General features: G+C 39.0%; 1 protein-coding gene across 1 annotated transcript in view; it reads left to right on the top strand.

Moving 5' to 3' along the window:
- LOC134537638 (carbohydrate sulfotransferase 5) overlaps nt 1-20,210 on the top strand; it is a 136,094-nt gene that overhangs the window by 66,692 nt on the left and 49,192 nt on the right. The window contains exon 2 of the mRNA XM_063378306.1: nt 150-261. Coding sequence (XP_063234376.1) covers nt 215-261 — 47 coding nt within the window. The 5' untranslated portion in view covers nt 150-214. The remainder of the gene's footprint in view (nt 1-149; nt 262-20,210) is intronic.

Genomic DNA, 20,210 nt, shown 5'->3' on the forward strand with positions numbered 1-20,210 from the left:
GTCCACAGTTTTCTACCTAATTACTTCCCTCATTGCAAATAAAAATTAACTTTTAGATTTCCCATCTTACTAGTTGTTAGTTTTAAGGTTATGTGATTTGTGAGTGCATAACTGCCGGCAGTTACAGTAACTATTGTGGAATTTTGCAGCTGCGCGAGTCCTGACACGCGACTGGAGAGCCCCTGGTGGCGGGCGGCAGAAACTTCACCTCAACATGCCGGAGTTGGCGAGACTGCTCAGGGGCGCGCAGGCGGCTGGGAAGTGAGTGATTGCTCGCACGTGCTGTTGTACGCATGCACATTCACACATTTGTCGCAACATTTAAGCTATTTCATTAGGTATCCATCATTATGTTTCAAAATTCAGTATAATCAAATTTAAATTTCTTTTTAATCTTCAACAAACATTCTTTTTTTATTAATTTATCTTGCTACGTAAAGAGTATGTGTATCATGTGCTGATGCAAGTGTATTCACGTATTAGTTCGTGACGGTACATTTTGTATCATTCGTTGCCATTTAAGATTATGTGTGTGGCTGCCATGGTCTTCGGTCATTAACTTCAAAATGAAATGCATGGGCTACATTTAAAAATAATTAATGTTTGATCAGTGAATGGCTTGCTTGTTTGGAAAAACTAATGGCGACGAATCAAATCACGTATTGGTAGTTTTAATACCTCGTGTATCGTTTGTTGTTTGCACCAGTCGAGATCTTAGATTGATCTGTTGTCCGCGGCCACGAGGCTCCCGTGCAGGAAAAGCGGAAGCCCAAGAGCTCTGGGTAAACTACACAAACATATGTTTGTATAGTAAGAATCTTTTACTGGTTTCTCACCTACTAGTCTCTGACTCGTTAGTCTTTCACTCGAGCAATAAACCCAAATCAGCCATCCATAACTCATGTAGGGTAGACCGGGGGAAATCGGGTCAATTTTTTGAAATTCCTGAATAAGTATAAAACCAATATTAATTTACCATAAAATAATCTACAGTAATATCAGTCATACATTTATGTACATATTTACATACAAACATTAGCCAATCTTCCTTACGAATTGACATTAAACTTGATAAAAGGAAAATGAAATGTTTTGACCCGATTTGGACAGAAGTGGGGTAAATCGGATCACAAGTGGGGCAAATCGAATCAACAGATTTTCTTTACTGTTTTGACAGACACATTCCGCATACAAACTGTTTACACTGAAAAGCATTGACACAGCGCTCATGGTACCACATTTTGCAAGACTGGCACTGAATCCAGTCTCCAGCAGTGCAGCTTCTGATGTCTTTGTATGCAATTTTGCACATGTTGCAGAGAACATCTTCCTCATCATCCTGGCCTTCTTCCAAAATTTCCAACTCGGATGTGTTTTTAGTTTTTGTTCGCTTCTTCGTCTTCAGAGGTTCAATTTTGCTTTGCTTTGAACTTAATTTAACACCTGCTTCTTGCTTTTCAATTTCCCGGATTCCAACAATGTGCGATTCTCTTTTGACAGTAGCCTTAGAGAAGCAACAGTTTTTCGTTCACCTATTCCCTTTGGTGTTAAATTTTCCGGTGTTGGTAACAGGCATCTCACTTCTTCTGTGGTGCTCCTTCCACTTACATATTTGGCAGTGAACTCGTAATTCTATATTTACATGGATAATATTTTCATTATTTTAACATGTCCTAAACTTCAATATTATTATAAGTACTTACAAATTTTAACTAAAGTTGAAGTCATGTGCCTTAAATTCATTTTTTCCACTTATTTAGAATAGGCCTTAACTTAAAAATTGAGAAAGAAGAATAAAGTGCTTCACAATATATAGCAAATATATGAAGCGACCCGATTTCCCCACTGTATTCAGTGACTCGTTTTACCCCAACGGCAGCGACCCGAGTTACCCCATTTCGCACTTTAAAAAAAAGAAAAATATTATAAATTCTGTCAAACATATAGAGCTTCAGTAATGCAGAATAATGTTAATTGGGTACATATTTTCGTACTCCATTACTTAAACTACAATACAATTTCGAAATGCGAACGTAAAGGCTTATTTGAAACAAAATAAAACTTACATTGTTAAGAATTTTCCACTTCAGGACTACACAGGTTCGGGTTCATGTCGCACAGACTACCAGAATGTTGTTAGAGATGATGTTCGCCTTGTAGTGGACGGTTGTATAGACATATAGCAGCACTCTTTGGTAAGTTCCGTAGACTCCAGTTCATTCTTTTGCCACAAGACACCAGATATTGTTACGATGACCCGGTTTACCCCGTGACCCGATTTCCCCCGGTCTACCCTATAACCAGTCTCTCAATTGATATTTATGGCTGAGAAATTACTCAAAACAAAGAAACGCTTGCCTTTTTAACATGTGTGGTCGTAGAGGTGCTTTCATTTTTTCACGTTATTACTATGAGAAATTGTAAAGGGCGAATGTGCATGCAATTATTTAAAATCAAACTTCCCTGTGGCAAGTATCATTCAAAGAACATGAAGTTTCATATGTCGTGGAAATTGAAATCAAGAGAGACGGTCACTCGCTCAACGAACAAAAGGTAAGGTTGTAGAAGGGTAAAGATCATGGCCTGCAGTAAGGAACTACTTTAGTATTCGCCCGAGTGAATTCTGTAGACCCAGTTGACTAGCACTCGAATCCTTCTCCTCCAAAAAACGAGTCCATAGTTTTACCGTTACCTGTTCGGTAGTATGTATTGTTCGGTCCTCGCCTGGAGTCGGAGTGTGGTGCCGGTGCCGATGTCCGCCATATTGGTTTGGGACGTCACGGTGATCTTGAATGACCTTTACCCTTAACCTTGACCTTTAAAATTTGCCGAAATTTACAAAATAGCAAAATAAATTGCCTTAATTTACCCAAATTCACCAAAAATCGACCAAATTTCAAGTTTTTAGGTAAACAATTCCGCCAAAAAAACCTCGAAAAAACAGAAAAATTAAAATTCACATTTCGAAAGAAAAATCCTCCTTTTGAGGGAAAATGTCCCTTTTTATTCTCCCAAAAATGTCTGAAGATAGAAATTTCCCCAAAGAAAGTTAAATTCCTCATTTACAAGCTTCCCATAATCATCTGCAGGGGATCTTAACATTGACAATTTACCTTGACCACAGACGCCATCTTGGATGACATCACGATCGTCATTATGTATTTCGCCATCTTGGATTCTAGAACTTTTCGCCAAATTATCCGCCATTTTGGATTTTCTCTTCGTAATCGAGCGCGTCAGCACTGAGTGTTGAGCTTTTCGTTACGCTCTGATGATGTCATCGCCTCGAATCACGCTACCTGATGTTAAAAAGGTTTTCCTTCGTTTTTTTTTTTTTTAGACATTAAAAACATCCAGGATGCATATGGTGGTTGCCAGGCCCGGAAGCTACTCTGAGAACAACTGTCAGTGAGCTATACACACAGAGCTGCTAGTAAGCTAGGCACCCTGAGCTGGTGAGCTGTCGCCTCACCCTCCCAATGTCGCTGCCGTATCGACTGCCGCAGCACAATGTTTCATGTCGAAGAGCGAGACTGTGGATCGATAAGGCTGTTGCGGCTTCGTGTTTACGGCCAAGCTGCAATCTGGGCCAACCCAAGTATTCGTCTTTTAATATATGCCCCAAACTTCACAGTTCAATTAAGCATATAAGGGTGCGTTTCAAGTGAAACGTCACTCAAGAGGTATAAGAATGTTTAATAACGTGAGCACGTATGCAATGATGCAAGTAAACAAGTGTGCAAGTGTGCAAGTATACAATCGCGCTGTAATGCAAACATGCCATCGAGTAACCCCTCTCCATCGAGCGCTCCACTCCTGATCTTGAAACTTTCCGCTAACCTCTGAGCGTAACACTCTTCCTTGCTCTCAGATAACCTCATCCATACTTTCCGGCTCTAAAGAAAATTTTACTTCAATAATCATATTCGATATGCATGCACAAGGAATTATTATTGTTCCTAATTCAGATTTTATTTAAACATCAAAATTCTCATAAAATTTTTTGCCAGCTTGTCCAGAATTTTTTTCTGTTACTAGCTTAGGCAATTTTCCTCTGAAACAGGGAGGTTCATCATATAGTCATAGATACGGAACAAGAATGGATTTTAATACAGTGATTCTGATTAATGAAAAAATGTAAGTTTCCGATCAACGATCCGTTATTAAAATACCAACTTTACTATATATTATTTTATGTAATTTCATGAACCTCAACTATTACCGTGAAACCATTTATATGACTGTAGCGTCGATTTGGACCGAGGTGTAAGCATAATGTTCACACTATTATTATTTAATCTTAAACTCTGTTATGATATTTCTAATAAACTCATGCATTAGCTTCACATTCACTATAAAACACGAATACGGTATGCCATTATTACATTTTTTTTTTCAATTTATCTTTTTCTCACGAAAAAATATTTGTTCTTTGTCGTTTCATGGTTACATCTGCCGAAAGTTACATTAATGATATTGTACAATCCCACCCAAAGCCGGCACCCTTATTTAGGTTTTTTGTAGTTGTAACTTGTATTAATTTTTTACAGATAAATGTAACAGCTTAATTTAGTAGTTTTTTCTAACATTTTCGATTACAGGTAAGAAACTTTTCACACTCGCGAAATTATCTGAAGTTTCACGTAATGTCCGAGCCCGAATTCTTGACAATTTAATTTTTCCATTATATTCTTGGCAACCTGATGTTCTGGCCCACTGCTATCGCCTTTTTTTTAACCACATTAGTTCATGGCTCTCTTGTTAATAATGTTATTTTTCTATATATTTTTCATAATGTTTGTTCCTGAGCTGCAGGGAATAGTAGTGTTTGGTCAACAAGAGCCTTGTAGCATTGAGTACCATGTAGGCATTTACTACGTCGGCAATGTTTCATTTAGTTATATTGGCGCTAAACGTCTCGTGATTAATGTCGGTTACAGATGGAAAAACACAACCAACAGAGTGCTATATGTTTGAGAAGTAATTAACCATGGCATGCTGCAAGATTGAACTCTTATCCTTAATGCAAGTGCAACATCGCCCCATTGCGTTACATCGCCCGTCTTGTCACATAACATTCCAAAAACGTTTTTCATGTGGAGTGCTAACTGGATGTCCGCAGTCTAGATGGTGGGGAACAGCCTGTTTTGTTTGTCTCAGAGTGGTAAGAATAGAACAGTGAGTTGTGGTATTTAAATTAATCCAGAAATGGTCACATGGAATGAACTCTACGGTAATTATCATCTTTCCTGTCTACTTGTTGTAGATATTTGTACCCTTTTTAAAGTCATTATTTTAATAAGCTCTGCGCAAATTAGGAAAGTGACAAAATGAGGGGGGGGGGGGGGGGCTATAACGTATAAAAGTCTGGTTGGAAATACAGTTTTTAATTTTCACTGCAAAAATAAATGGAGAAATTTAAAATTTTCTTTTATTCTCTTTTTTAAATTATATTAGAGTATTCTATTGAGTGTTTGCTTGATGTGTTAATTGCGTAAATTTTAATGCATTTTTGACGTGATAACGTCTTATAAATCGATGAACGCCGGCTGCACGCACGCAAAAGTGTCAGGGCCAACCACCGTGCGAGAAAATCTTCTTTAATATCAAACAGGTTAAGGCGGGCTTTTTAACTAATTGTCCGTGATTATATTTAAACAAATTGTTCAAATTAAATTTGCAATAACTGTAATTATTATTTGAAAATTGAAAAGTATGCAATTTTTCATCAATGTTTTCTTATGACGTTATCACGTAAAATTGTCGTCCGTAAACCGACTTTACAGAAAACCCCTTTTTTTTTCTTAAATAATCAGTTGCTATATCGACGTGAGGTAACTTGAAAAATTACAGATAGCTACAATCAATGACTCATTAGAGATTTCCTTACTTCAGAAATTATTTTGTAGTGTGCACAATTTTAACTAATTTGATAAACTCGTTTTTTATTTTCATGTTTGACATATATTTTTAAATCCTTTATTTTTTTTTGCATGAAAATGAGTTTGCTGTGTTATGCGGTGAAGAGCATTCCCCCTAACTTACCTTAAGTGGTCGGGCGCCGTATCGGCGATGTGCGGCCTGGCAGCTTCGAAGCCTCCGAGGTAGACTTCCGGCGTTGCAGTTGATTCCTGACGTATAGGCCACCAGACGCACAGGAGCAAAAGAAGTGTTCAGCTGTATAAAAAACCCTCCAGTGGCAGGTAGTGATGTCTTAGGAAGTCGGCCATCTTCCAGTTGGCCGGCCGCGCAAACATTCCAGATTGTTTGAGGTTTGTAGAACTTGAATATATAAGGGGGTCGTCGCCCCAGAGGCGAACGTCACGCTGTCCTTCATCGCCACCACGTGAGACACGGTATGTCAGCCAGAAACTAACTCCATTAATTTAGTTAGAATTCAATCAAGGAAAGCGACTTGGTGATAGAATATTTTCAGGTGATAGTCCCGTAACCATAGCTGGAAAACATTCCAAGTCCGGAACGGACTTCAACTCTGGACGAGAGCCGTTTGGTACTTGTGAAATTATTATATATGATATACAATTACGAGGAGAGTTAGGAAAATTTGTTGTTGGCTTATGATGACTATTGCGCTGTCTGGTCGTTGAGCTTGTCGGGGGTCGGTGTAGCTGCTGATGGTGTTCATCCTGGTTCGGACTTAAGATTTTTCACGGCGGATAAATGGCGCTACGATGGTTTACGTAGCTTTCTTGACAACACTTACGGTTACTAATTTGCTATGCTGATACAGCCCTAGCATGAAGGGGTAAATATGCAAATGAATTTTTTTCGGTGAAAGTGTGTGTTTACGATTGGATACGTAGATACGTATCGTGACACGTCCAAGGGAAACAAATATACTGTACTCTGTCATCACTGGAGTAACTATGTGCGTATGGTTGATCGACGTTACACCCTGTGTTACGATGAATTTTTAAGGGGCTCAGTGCAGCCAGTTCCCTCAATAGTAACATATCTTCAGTTAAGTCTACCAGACGCAAGGCATCGTAGGACAACACCGCTCGAGTTCCCAGCGAGTTTGTGAAATAACCGTCAACTCGCTTTTCCACTCGCCGCGTACGTTCCCGGAGGAGCGAGTAGCATCGGCCCCGAACGAGCCTCTGCAACTCGTCCGGCGAGCCGCGGATCGCATGGCAAGCGTCGGCAGTTTCTGTTAGCCGCTGATGACGAGTGGTGCTAACCCGGTCGGCCTTTCAGTTTTGAGACTTTAGCGGTTTTGGAACCTGGCTCGTAATAGTTGTAAATTAATTATCTTTTAATACTTGATGAGGCATTACAGTACAGTTATATGTAGGTGACTGATAGTTCACATATCTTGTGCTTGCATAAACAATATTCTGAGTTTAACTGTTACTAGGATAAATTACTTATAAAATTCGCATAGTTATGTATTTGATAAAGGTTAATTTGTAAATAATTATTGTTGTTTTTGTTTTGATATCTTCGCTTGTGGTAATTTATAAATTTTCAAGCTGGATTCTGCTTATTAATAGGTTTTTCTTTCTTTATGATAATGCAATTGCTGGGCAGATATCTTTACAAGAGTTTTATTTTATATTTTGTGTGATAATACTACAGCCTCTGTTTATTGATAGATACATTTGTGTTCGTACATAGCGCGTACTCTATTGCTCCGAGAGTAGTATGTGAATGGCGGAACTGGCACTGGCTTCTGGCTATGGATTGATGATTGTTTACATTGTGACGTCACGGCGGCCATCTTGGATGACCTTGACCTTGACCTTTGACCTTGACCTTGAATTTGATCCTCAAAAATCGCCAAAATCCGCCAAAATTGGGCAAAATTTGCCCAAAATTCCTCAAAATTCGCCAAAATTTACATTTCTGTGAAAAAAAATTCCGCCAAAAAATCTCAAAAAATTCCACAATTCAAAAATCAGGATTTCGAAAATCCTCAAAAGTCGTTTTGCCCTAGAAAAAACACAAATTCCTAAAAGCGGCTTAAAACTCCTAAGAGCTAGCCGCTCTAAGCCGCCGAGGTCATGACCTTGAAAACTAGGATGCCATGGCAGCCATATTGGATGATGACGTCACCGTTGCAATTTCCGTTACGGCCGCCATCTTTAAAATCTTTATTTATTATCCGATTTTAATGAAATTTTTTTTAAAATTTATAAAAAAATTTTAATAATAAAATTTTAATAAAATACTTATAAAAAATATATTTTTACGACACGGAGTTCGGAGTCCTCGGTTCGAACCCGGTGAGGGCAAAAAAAAATTAAAAATGGCGCCCGATCCTTCCCTCACAGTGGACGCAGGCAGACTGATTCCCACCACTTTTTTTCAAAGAATATATATCATCACCTAGTATGACGTCATGTCCGCCATCTTGTCTTCGATGCTGGAAGCCATCATCATTGTATCGTCGGCTAGAGTGCGCTGACGCCATGTTAGTTTAACTCTTACCCGCTAGAGTGCAGTAATCATTTATTACTGTGACACACGCCATCTTGAAATTCGGCCGCCATCTTGAAATCATGTAATAATGTAGCTAGAAAAGCGGGAAAAAATCCAAAATTCATTAAATAAATTAGTAATCCATTTAATGATTGATTGGATCGACTAAGGTCCTTGGTTCGATCCCTGGTCGATACAAAACAACTTTAATTTAAAAAAAATACTAAAAAAGTGTTAAGTTTGAGAAAATAAAAACACCACAAGTTCTTTTAAAAAAAATTTATTACATAAATTCAATACACAACTACAAGTACAAAAAAATACACAGACAAATTACCAAAAACTTTTGGATTCCTCGATTCAAACAGTCTTCTTATTGTACGGACTAAGCCTTTTACATGACTTTAAATGTCTATCCGATCCGTTCATCACCACAGCCAGAGACGGACTGAAGTTCATAGCACTTATATATAGTCTTATTAGCCGGTACAACACATGAGTCAAATCAATAACCATGTTCATTATACGTCTCGGAGCATTTTTTATAATGACGATGTAAACTATCGAGACGCGAAATTAGTTTATTGCACTTATTGCACTGAAATTGTATTCTTTGAACATTATTAGAACAACCGCTTCTTTCATGTCTGCGAGCATTTGAGGTGATAGTAAATGATGCACCACAGTATTTGCACTGATGCGAAGTACGCTCTTCATTAATTGAAGTATTCAATGCTGATGAAACTTCAGCTGTTGGTGGAACAGCACATATCGAAGTCTCCTCCAGTGTTATCAGAGGCGTTGCCAACGGGATCTTCTCCAACATCGTCGGCGCCGAGGTCATGATTCCCGTAGTCGCTGGTACATCCTCCATCGAGTACGACGTTAAAGTCGGTAAAGATGCCATCGAAGTCTCAAGAACAGTCAATTACGCGACTTATGCACCAGAAGAAACAAACTAGGTGATCCGTACACCGTCGACGACAGTAACAAACTGAGCGTCCTGCTGTCTAGGACTCGTTTATATACATTAACCGTTTTGAATTATACGCTAGTCAAATCAAGAACAATTTACTAAAATACTAGAGTCAAAACAACATTAAAAAAATAGAAGCACCATCAAAAAAAAAATGGAAGCATATTTGGAAGCACCTTAAAAAAAGGAAAAACAATAGGAAGCACCGACTACGAAAAAACAGCACATTTGGAAGCACCGCCAACAAAAAGGCAGCACATTTGGAAGCACCGACTACGAAAAGGCAGCACATTTGGCAGCACCGACAACGAAAAGGCAGCACATTTGGAAGCACCGACTACGAAAAGGCAGCACATTTGGAAGCACCGACAACGAAAAGGCAGCACATTTGGAAGCACCGACAACGAAAAGGCAGCACATTTGGAAGCACCGATAACGAAAAGGCAGCACATTTGGCAGCACCGACAACGAAAAGGCAGCACATTTGGCAGCACCGACAACGAAAAGGCAGCACATTTGGAAGCACCGACTACGAAAAGGCAGCACATTTGGAAGCACCGACAACGAAAAGACAGCACATTTGGAAGCACCGACTACGAAAAGGCAGCACATTTGGCAGCACCGACAACGAAAAGGCAGCACATTTGGCAGTACCAACAACGAAAAGGCAGCACATTTGGAAGCACCGACTACGAAAAGGGAGCACATTTGGCAGCACCGACAACGAAAAGGCAGCACATTTGGAAGCACCGACAACGAAAAGACAGCACATTTGGAAGCACCGACAACGAAAAGGCAGCACATTTGGAAGCACCGACAACGAAAAGGCAGCACATTTGGAAGCACCGACAACGAAAAGGCAGCACATTTGGAAGCACCGACAACGAAAGGCAGCACATTTGGAAGCACCATCATCGAAAAGGCAGCACATTTGGAAGCTCCATCAACAAAAAAAAAAAAAGCAAAAAGGAAGCACCAGTTACGAGATCTAAGTCTTAGTTAGAAATAAGAATACAAGAAATAAAAACATTAAATTCGTATCATTTAAATTATTTATTTTATTGCTTTACATTATACAAATGCAAGTAAAACAAGCCATTATTGTATGTAGCCAGCATTCCTCAGTTCCTTGAGTATGAAGGATATTTCTTTGATGCACGAATAGTTTCCTGCACAAAGCGAACCATGTAGAAGTCTTAGCCGGTCAACCAATATGTTTGGATCTTTCCACGATGTGTAATCAATCTCTTCTACCACCATCTTCCTTGCACCTTTATAAATATTATGATCTCTGGTGTCTTCCGTTTTACCACCAACCTCAGGGTAACTTTCATGTTTGAGACGGTGATCATCACAAGCTTGATCAGATTTATTTAATATATCACGTCGTTTCCACCGTTTCGGTCTCAGGACACCGCCACATTCTTCGATCTTGGCAGCTTTAGGTGCTTCATCATAGTCTATGTCTTTGTCAACAGCCTCAGAGTCACTGTAACAATCACCGTAGAAGGAATCGTCTTCACCCAATTTACCGTAATAATTCGATGTTGTTGATGTTGAAGTGTCTTCATCGTCTTCATGCTTCCTTTTTAGGAGTCCATCATTTTTACAAAGTAGGAAAGATCTACTTGAATTCGGCTGGAATATATTCTCACTTTTCACGTTAAGGATTCTTCCATTGTCTTCATTCTTCCGTAAATCATCAACCTCCTTCAATTTAAGTTCTTTGTCAAGATCGGAAGAGCCAAGAAAATTATTGTCGTAATGCAGATCACTCTTCCTTAGGCTAGTAGATTCATCGTTGTCCTCTAGCTTGTACGCAGGCTTGGCGCTACAAGTTCTGCCATGTCTTTTTAAGCTCTCTCTCCGCGTAAACGACTTGCTACATCGAACACAACTTATCATATTGCGCAGTGGATTTTTAACACAGTCATTCTTCTCGTGTTGTCTTTTATTCTTTCTCAAGATAAACTCTTTACTGCAAAACTTACACCTATGTTCTTTCGATACAGCGTCAGATCCCAAATCAGAATTCATATTAGTTACTGAGACTAATGCCAGATACCAATTGAGTGTTTTAAATTAGATCCAATACTTAAATAGAAATTTTTTCATATTTCATCAGCGAGAATTAATATATCTCATGCAAAAGTACTTTATGCATGTAGTTCTGCTTTTCAACAACAGATGTCGCCACATGTTGCTTGCAGGTAAATAATATTTAGTTCTTTTATGCGGGATGCGGGATGCTCACTAACGATCGCAAAAGAAGGATGGCTTCGCTAGACTCCAAGGAAAAGGAAGTTCGTCTTGCATGTTGGTGCTCCACAGATGTCTCATAGCATAATATTAATTTGACTGTGTAATTATATGTGTTAATTCCACCTTATAAAAATATTGCAAGTTTTGATTTAGTAGCAGAAATTATCGAATTAAATGTAACTCCAAATAAAATGACATGTCTCATTAGACAAAAAAAAAAATCCATGCAGAGAGCGGTTTCTCAGAATAGTCAGAAACACTTGAAGAAACCACAGGAATGATTGCAAGAACACGGGAAAACCTATCAAAATATTGACAAGAATAATCAGGAGCACACGGAAAAAACCATCAAAATATTGACAAGAATATTCAGGAGCACTCGGAGAAATCCATCAGATGTCTAGTTAGGTATAATCAGAAGCACCCGGAGAAAACCACCATAATATTGTCAAGAATAATCAGGAGCACACAGAGAAAACCACCACAAGTTTTCTTTGATATCATAAAAATACAAAAAAAAAATATTTAAAAATAATAATAAATTAATAAAAAATTTTAAATGACAAAAAAAAAATAAAAAAAAAATAAACAGATTCTGCTAGCTTGTGAACTTCTCATTGTTGAGCAAAGATATAGTTCTAGTACAAGCCAGAATTTTATGTATTTTTTATTTTATTTTTTTTAATTTTTTTATTAATTTATTTTTATTTTTTATTATTTTTTCCTGAAATTTTATGATATCAAAGAAAACTTGTGGCGGTTTTCTCCGTGTGCTTCCGATTATTCTTGTCAATATTATGGCGGTTTTCTCCGTGTGCTCCCGTTTATTCTTGACAGTATTATGGTGGATTTCTCCGTGTGCTCCTGATTATTCTTGACAATATTTTGATGGATTTCTCCGTGTGCTCCTGATTATTCTTGACAATATTTTGATGGTTTTCTCCGTGTGCTCCTGATTATTCTTGCCAATATTATGATGGTTTTTCTCCGTGTGCTCCTGATTATTCTTATCAATATTTTGATGGTTAATCCGTGTGCTTGCGATCATTCCTGAGGTTTCGGTCAAAGGTCAAGGTCACACCCATCCAAGATGGCCGCCGTGACGTCACAATCCAAGATGGTGTACCGTGAGAAATCTGAGAAGCACGGACGAACTTTTTTTCTCCTTGGATACTATCGAAGCCAACCTCCCTTTGCGATCGATAGTGAGCGTTACGCATCCCACATTAATGAAATAGATATTATTTACCTACAAGCAACACGTAGCGACATCTGTTGACGACAGCCAGAACTACTTGCATCAATTTTCTTTGCATTAGATAACTTAACTCTCGCTGATGAAACATTTCAAAAACTCTATTTAAGAAATGGTTCCAATTGGAGAAAACTGACAGTTTGTATCTAACATTAGTCACAGAAGCTACCATGGATCGTGGTTTGTTATCTGCAGCTGAATCGGAAGGAAGCCGCTGTAGATACTGTGGCAAGGATTTTGCCATGAGAAGGAATGCTAGACGTCATGAGAAGAATGATTGTGCTAGAAACCCACTACGCAACATGTTAAGCTGTAATCGTTGTAGCAGGTTGTTAACAAGAATTGACAGCTTAAAAAGACATGGTAGAACATGTAAAGTCAAGACTACTTACGGCATAGAGGACACCGATGAATCCACTAGACTAAAGAAGAGTGATCTGCATTACGTCAATAATTTTCCTTGTCCTGAGCGTGATGGTATTAGCTCACCCGATTGTGAGGAAGAACATAAATTGAAGGATGCTAATGGCTTCGGGAAGACTGAAACTAATGGAAGTATCAACACCGTGAAAAGTGAGAATACATTCAAGCCTATATTCAGTAGATCCTCCATTCTTTGTAAAAATGATGGACCCCTAAAAAGGAAGCATGAAGACGATGAAGACACTACGACATCATCGATAGCGAATTCATACGGTAATCTGGGTGAAGAGGATGTCTTCTACAGTGATTGTTACAGTGACTCTGAGGCTGTTGACAAAGGCATAGACTGTGATGAAGCACCTAGAGCTGACAAGATCGAAGAATGTGGCGATGTCCTGAGACCGAAACGATGGAAACGTCGTGTTATAAAAAATAAATCTGATAATGCTTATTATGATCGCAGGGACGATTGTGATATTAACAGTATTTATAATAAACAAGCAAGTAAGATGGTGGTAGAAGAGATTGATTACACATCATGGAAAGATCCAAACATATTGGTTGACCGGCTAAGACTTCTACATGACTCGCTTTGTGCAGGAAACTATTCGTGCATCAAAGAAATATCCTTCATACTCAAAGAACTGAGGAAAGCTGGCTACATACAATAATGGTTTCTTTTACTTGTATTTGTGTAATGTTGAGAAGTAATTAAATATTGAAAGTAAAAATTTAATGTTTTTGTTTCTTGTATTCTGATTTCCAACTAAGCCTGTGTGTTTCCGCTAATGTATGTGTGATCATTCCGTTTAATGTGTGTAATGTGTGTATACGTTTCCTTTCCTGTGTGTACTGTGTGTACGTTTCGTTTCCTGTGTGTACGTTCCGTTTTCTGTGTGTACTGTGTGTACGTTCCGTTTTCTGTGTGTACTGTGTGTACGTTTCGTTTCCTGTGTGTACGTTCTGTTTCCTGTGTGTACTGTGTATACGATCCGTTTCCTGTGTGTACTGTGTGTACGTTCCGTTTCCTGTGTGTACTGTGTGTACGTTCCTTTTCCTGTGTGTACTGTGTGTACGTTCCGTTTCCTGTGTGTACTGTGTGTATACGTTTCGTTTCCTGTGTGTACTGTGTGTACGTTTCGTTTCCTGTGTGTATTGTGTGTACGTTTCGTTTCCTGTGTGTACTGTGTGTACGTTCCGTTTCCTGTGTGTACTGTGTGTACGTTCCGTTTCCTGTGTGTATTGTGTGTACGTTCCGTTTCCTGTGTGTACTGTGTGTACGTTCCGTTTCCTGTGTGTACTGTGTGTACGTTCCGCTTCCTGTGTGTACTGTGTGTACGTTTCGTTTCCTGTGTGTACTGTGTGTACGTTTCGTTTCCTGTGTGTACTGTGTGTACGTTCCGTTTCCTGTGTGTACTGTGTGTACGTTTCGTTTCCTGTGTGTACTGTGTGTACGTTTTGTTTCCTGTGTGTATTGTGTGTACGTTCCGTTTCCTGTGTGTACTGTGTGTACGTTCCGTTTCCTGTGTGTACTGAGTGATCATTACATTTATTGCATGTAAATTGCATGTATTGCGCGTACATTGCGTACATTACGTGTTGGAGCTGATGGATCTGTTGGAGCACTTGCAGCTTATGGTCAATTGAAGCATAGGAGCAAAATTTAGATGGATCTGATGACGTGAATTGTAGCTCTTGGAGCCTGGCGTATATTGGAGAGATCGAATTTTTTTTCGATCAAATGATCCTCTTTTTTAATTTGTAGATTTGACTCTAGTATTATTGTAAATGGTTCTTGATTTGACTAGCGTATTATTATTCCATCCGGTGCATGTATATAAGCGAGTCCTAGACAGCAGGACGCTCAGTTAGTTACTGACGTCGGCGGTGTAAGGATCACCTAGTTTGTTTCTTCTGGTGCATAAGACGTGTCAATTAGCTGTTCTTGAGACCTCGATGGCATCTTTACCGTCTTTAACGTCGAACTCGGAGGTTGTACCATCGTCTACGGGAACCTTGACGACAGCTACGATGGAGAAGGTGCAGATCCCGTTGGCAACGACGACGTCAACATTGGAGGAGATTTCAACAGATGTGATACCACCATCATCCGAAGTTTCATCGTCAGCAATGGATTCTTCCACTAATGAAAAGCATACATTGCGTCGGTGCAAATACTGTGACGCATCATTTACTATTACCTCAAATGCTCGCAGACATGAAAGAAGCAGTTGTTCTAATAATGTTAAAAGAATACAATTTCAGTGCAATAAGTGCAAAAAACTAATTTCACGTCTTGATAGCTTACATCTTCATTATAAAAAATGCTCCGAGAAGTATAATGAACATGGTTATTGTTTTGACTCGTGTGTTGTACCAGCAAATGAGAATATATAAGTGGGACCCTGGTGATATGAACTTCAGTCCGTCTCTGGCTGCGGTGATGAACGGATCGTATAGACATTTAAAGTCATGTAAAAGGCTTTGTCCGTACAATAAGAAGACTGTTTGAATCGAGGAATCCACAAGACTTTAGTACTTTGTCTGTGTTTATTATGTACTTGTAGTAGATTAGAATGTATGTAATAAAAGTTTTTAAAAGAACTTGTGGTGTTTTTTATTTTCTCAAACCTGTCGCTTTTGTGGTATTTTTTAAAATTAAAGTTGATTGGTATCGGTCAGGGGTCGAACCAAGGACCTTAGTCGATCCAATCAATCAGTATATAGATTACAAATTTATTTAATGAATTTTGAACTTTTTCCCGAATCTCTAGCATTAAAATTACGGATTTTCAAGATGGCGTCCAAATTTCAAGATGTCGTGTGTCACAGTAGTAATTGATTACTGTACTGTAGCGGGTTAGAATAAAATTATCCAGATGGAAATGAACTCTATAATACGAGTACACACACACAAGATGGCTTACTCCAGCAGGTGGTAGCTCCTGGTAGCTTGAACTTTTTCCCGAATCTCTAGCATTAAAATTACGGATTTTCAAGATGGCGTCCAAATTTCAAGATGTCGTGTGTCACAGTAGTAATTGATTACTGTACTGTAGCGGGTTAGAATAAAATTATCCAGATGGAAATGAACTCTATAATACGAGTACACACACACAAGATGGCTTACTCCAGCAGGTGGTAGCTCCTGGTAGCATCTACTGAACATAAAATGTCGGATCCATAATGGTCAACAAGGACAAAGTCAAATTTCGAGGACAAAGTCAAATTTCAATGTCAAGGTCAAATTTCAAGGTCAAGGTCAAATTTCAATGTCAAGGTCAAATTTCAAGGTCAAGGTCAAATTTCAAGGTCAAGGTCAAATTTCAAGGTCAAGGTCAAAGGCCAAGGTCAAGGTCAAAGGCCAAGGTCAATGACAACAGTTGAGGACAAAAGTATGGTGACCAGATAATTATACTACATGGTATCGGCACACTCTAGCAGACGAAAACAAGATGGTGGACTCCAGCGGATGAAGACAAGATGGCGGACATGATGTCATACCAGTTGATGATATAAACCTTGGTATTGTTGGTGGTAGATCAGTCTAGGTAGCTTTCATGGAGGAAGGATTGATCGTTTACTCTCGCCGGGAATCGAACCAAGGACGTACATCGATATAATCAAACAGAATTCAAATACGTTAATTTTTTGATGAATTTTGGAATTTGTTTCATTAAAATCGGATAATAAATAAAGATTTTCAAGATGGCGTCCAGATTTCAAGATGGCGGACATGATGTCATGCTCACTGTCGATATATATGCTTTGAAAAAAGTGGTGGGGGGGCAGTCTGTCAGCAGCCACCACAGGGGGAAGGATCGGTCGCCATTTTTAATTTTTTGACCTCGTCGGGTTCGAACCGAGGACTCCGAGCTCCGTATCGATAATGTTTGTTTTTTATAAATATTTTATTAAATTTATATTATTTAAATTTTTTTATAATTTTTAAAAAAAAATTTCATTAAAATCGGATAATAAATAAAAAAGTTAAAGATGGCGGCCGTAACGGAAATTGCAACGGTGACGTCATCATCCAATATGGCGGAAAACAAAATGGCGGAAAGTTCGAGAAAACAAAATGACGTCATCCAAAATGGCGGATCCAAGATGGCGGATCCAAGATGGCTGCCGTGATATACTTGTCCCGTTACGATATGTCCCGTTACGTTATGTCCCGTTACGCTGTGTCCCGTTACGCTCATCCAAGATGGCCGCCGTGACGTCACAATCCAAGATGGCGGTCGGCAATCACAATCCGCACCATCCACAGCCAGAAGCCAGTGCCAGTTCCGCCATTCACATACTACTTCCGAGGTTTAGAAAACCTTGCCCAGTTATCGGGCTTGGCAACAGCTTGATATTTCGGCCTGGAAGTACAAACGCTGGAACTTTAATAGCTGTTGTACACACATCCAATTTAGTTGGAGCAGATGACTGGGAGTAAATGAGAATTTTTTAGGTTATGTTTGTACCTAAATGTAAGGATTGGCGTGATAATCAACTATTTATTTTGTGACCGTTTCGTAGTTTTTCGTAGTGGGAGCAGAAGTAAAAGTCACCAGGCCCATCATTACGTTTATTCCCCTCGTTGCGGAAGTATAGAAAGCATTCAAGATCCGAGATCCAACTGCACGTATCCTATTCAACGTTCGCAGCTGTACATTGTGCTAATCCCCGGGGAACCACAGTTTTGGACGGGTCCTCCTCCACCCCTCCCTCACTTCCCCTTCTCCCTCCCCCTGGGGCGAAGGGGTTGTGACAACGTGCATAAACCCTCCCTTCCAGCCCCTTCCAACCCCGCGAGGTCGGTTGAATCAATACCCCTCCCCCGAATCACCGGCGGGACTGCAGTGCTCTCTGGCCTGAAGGGCGGCGAAAAGTTCGACGCTCAGCTGTTTTCCGTGTGATGGCATAGCGTGCCAGCCGGGCTTTCTTTCGTTTAAAAAACGAAATGGAGAGCAATTACTAACGCCATGACATGAATTTTTACTTTTATTTTTTGGTTCTGGTCGATGACAATGTCACTAGATACTGACTTACACAAGCACCACGAAGCACGGAACTAAGGCGGTGATTCCACCGTCACGTGTGGGACAGTTTAACTAATTTTTCCTTTGTTTTTTATCTCGTAATTCAAATATCAATGGAAATATTGTAGAAATTTAATCATCCCTTGAAAGCATATAATAATTAATTCACACTTTATAACATGTAATTTGTTCCGTAGAATAACGATTAAAATATGTGTTTTATATGCGCACTTACAAATTTAGGGATTTAAGTCATCAGAACTATGAAAGATTTGTCAGCTTTTATATTTTTACACATATCTTCAGAATTGCGTTGCTGTTTAATAGCTGTAAATGAGAAAAAGAGTGAGAATTTTGGAGGGGTGGGACATTATTATTCAGGATGATGTGTGTGACTCAGTTGTCACCAGTGGACAGCCAATGAAATATTTAGTACATTCAGTGTTCCCAAACATGTAGCGAATAAAGATGTTTGAATTCCCACTTGCTGACAACGAGGTAGGGTATATGAAAACATACAATTATTATTATGCATTACAAATGTTACATTTTCCTTGAAATAACCCAAGGGAAGGAATCAGCCTCGAACTACAGCAAGGATTCAGCTCGGAGTTCGCCTGCGGTGGTTTCAGGAAGCCACGAAGAACAGACATTTGATTGGCTGGAGCGGGGTTCCAACCCCGCTCAAAAATGAGAGGCCAATGTTTTACCGTTGTTCCCTCTCACTGGTTCGCTAAGAGATGGTCGCTTGGAGTTATCCGCAATGAACCGTATACTGCTAATACTACATTCGCCCCTCAAAAATAATCGACAGTTTTAAAATCAAAAGGATTTAACTCTATAATCTATCCAGTTTGCTATAAATATATTCGTTTTCCCATTGTTGATATGTATGTGTGTGAGTGTTACATTGCGTTTTGTAGTATAAGATATCAAAACTATACTATTTCTCGTTAACAACAATAACTTGGGCTTACACACTATGTCTTTTAATTGGAGATATATACTTATTGTAGTAGTATGTGTTGGCTGGTCCAGGCGTAGGCTTCAGGCCGTGGAGCCGACCGCCATCTTGGACTGAAAGATTCTTCAAAATTCCTCAAAAATGACTTAAAATGACTTACAAAATTATGTTAGCTTGTGAACTTCTCCATTGACGTGAAAGGATAGAGTTCCAGTACAAGCCATAATTGATTTAATCTGTAATTTTTCAAGTTACCACACGTCGATATAGCAACTAATCATTTAAGAAAAAATGCATTAAAAATTTAGGCAATTAACACATCAAGCAAACACTCAATATGCTACTCTAATATAGTTTAAAAATAAGCATAAAAGAAAATGTAAAATTTCTCCATTTATTTTTGCAGTGACCGACACGCCTGCTAAATTAAAAACTGTATTTATAACTAGAATTTTATACGTTATAGGCCCCTCCTCACTTTCCTAATTTGCGCAAGGCTTTACAAACGTGTTCTCTACTGCTGTGCTACCGAACCTATTGGGACTTTAGGAGGATAATTTGTATTATCATCAATGCAATGCTAGTTTTTTTTATGTATTTTAAAACGTGTGATTACTTTTTACTGTGAAAATTTTAGTTCACCAAATATATTCCACGGTAGTTTCACTATCATAAAGTTTCATTTAGCACACCAGTACGTTTGATATTTCCCCTTATTTTTAAGATAGTGACTATATACGTGCTTATATTGCTAAACATGGGCCTGCCGTCTTGACGACTACTGCACGATGGTTACATTTCCGTTTATTCGATTTACATTCCATTCACAAAATTGCTCCTACGAAATGCCGTATA

Source organism: Bacillus rossius, chromosome 1 (genome assembly GCF_032445375.1).
Source record: "Bacillus rossius redtenbacheri isolate Brsri chromosome 1, Brsri_v3, whole genome shotgun sequence".
Taxonomy (NCBI): Eukaryota; Metazoa; Arthropoda; class Insecta; order Phasmatodea; family Bacillidae; genus Bacillus; species Bacillus rossius.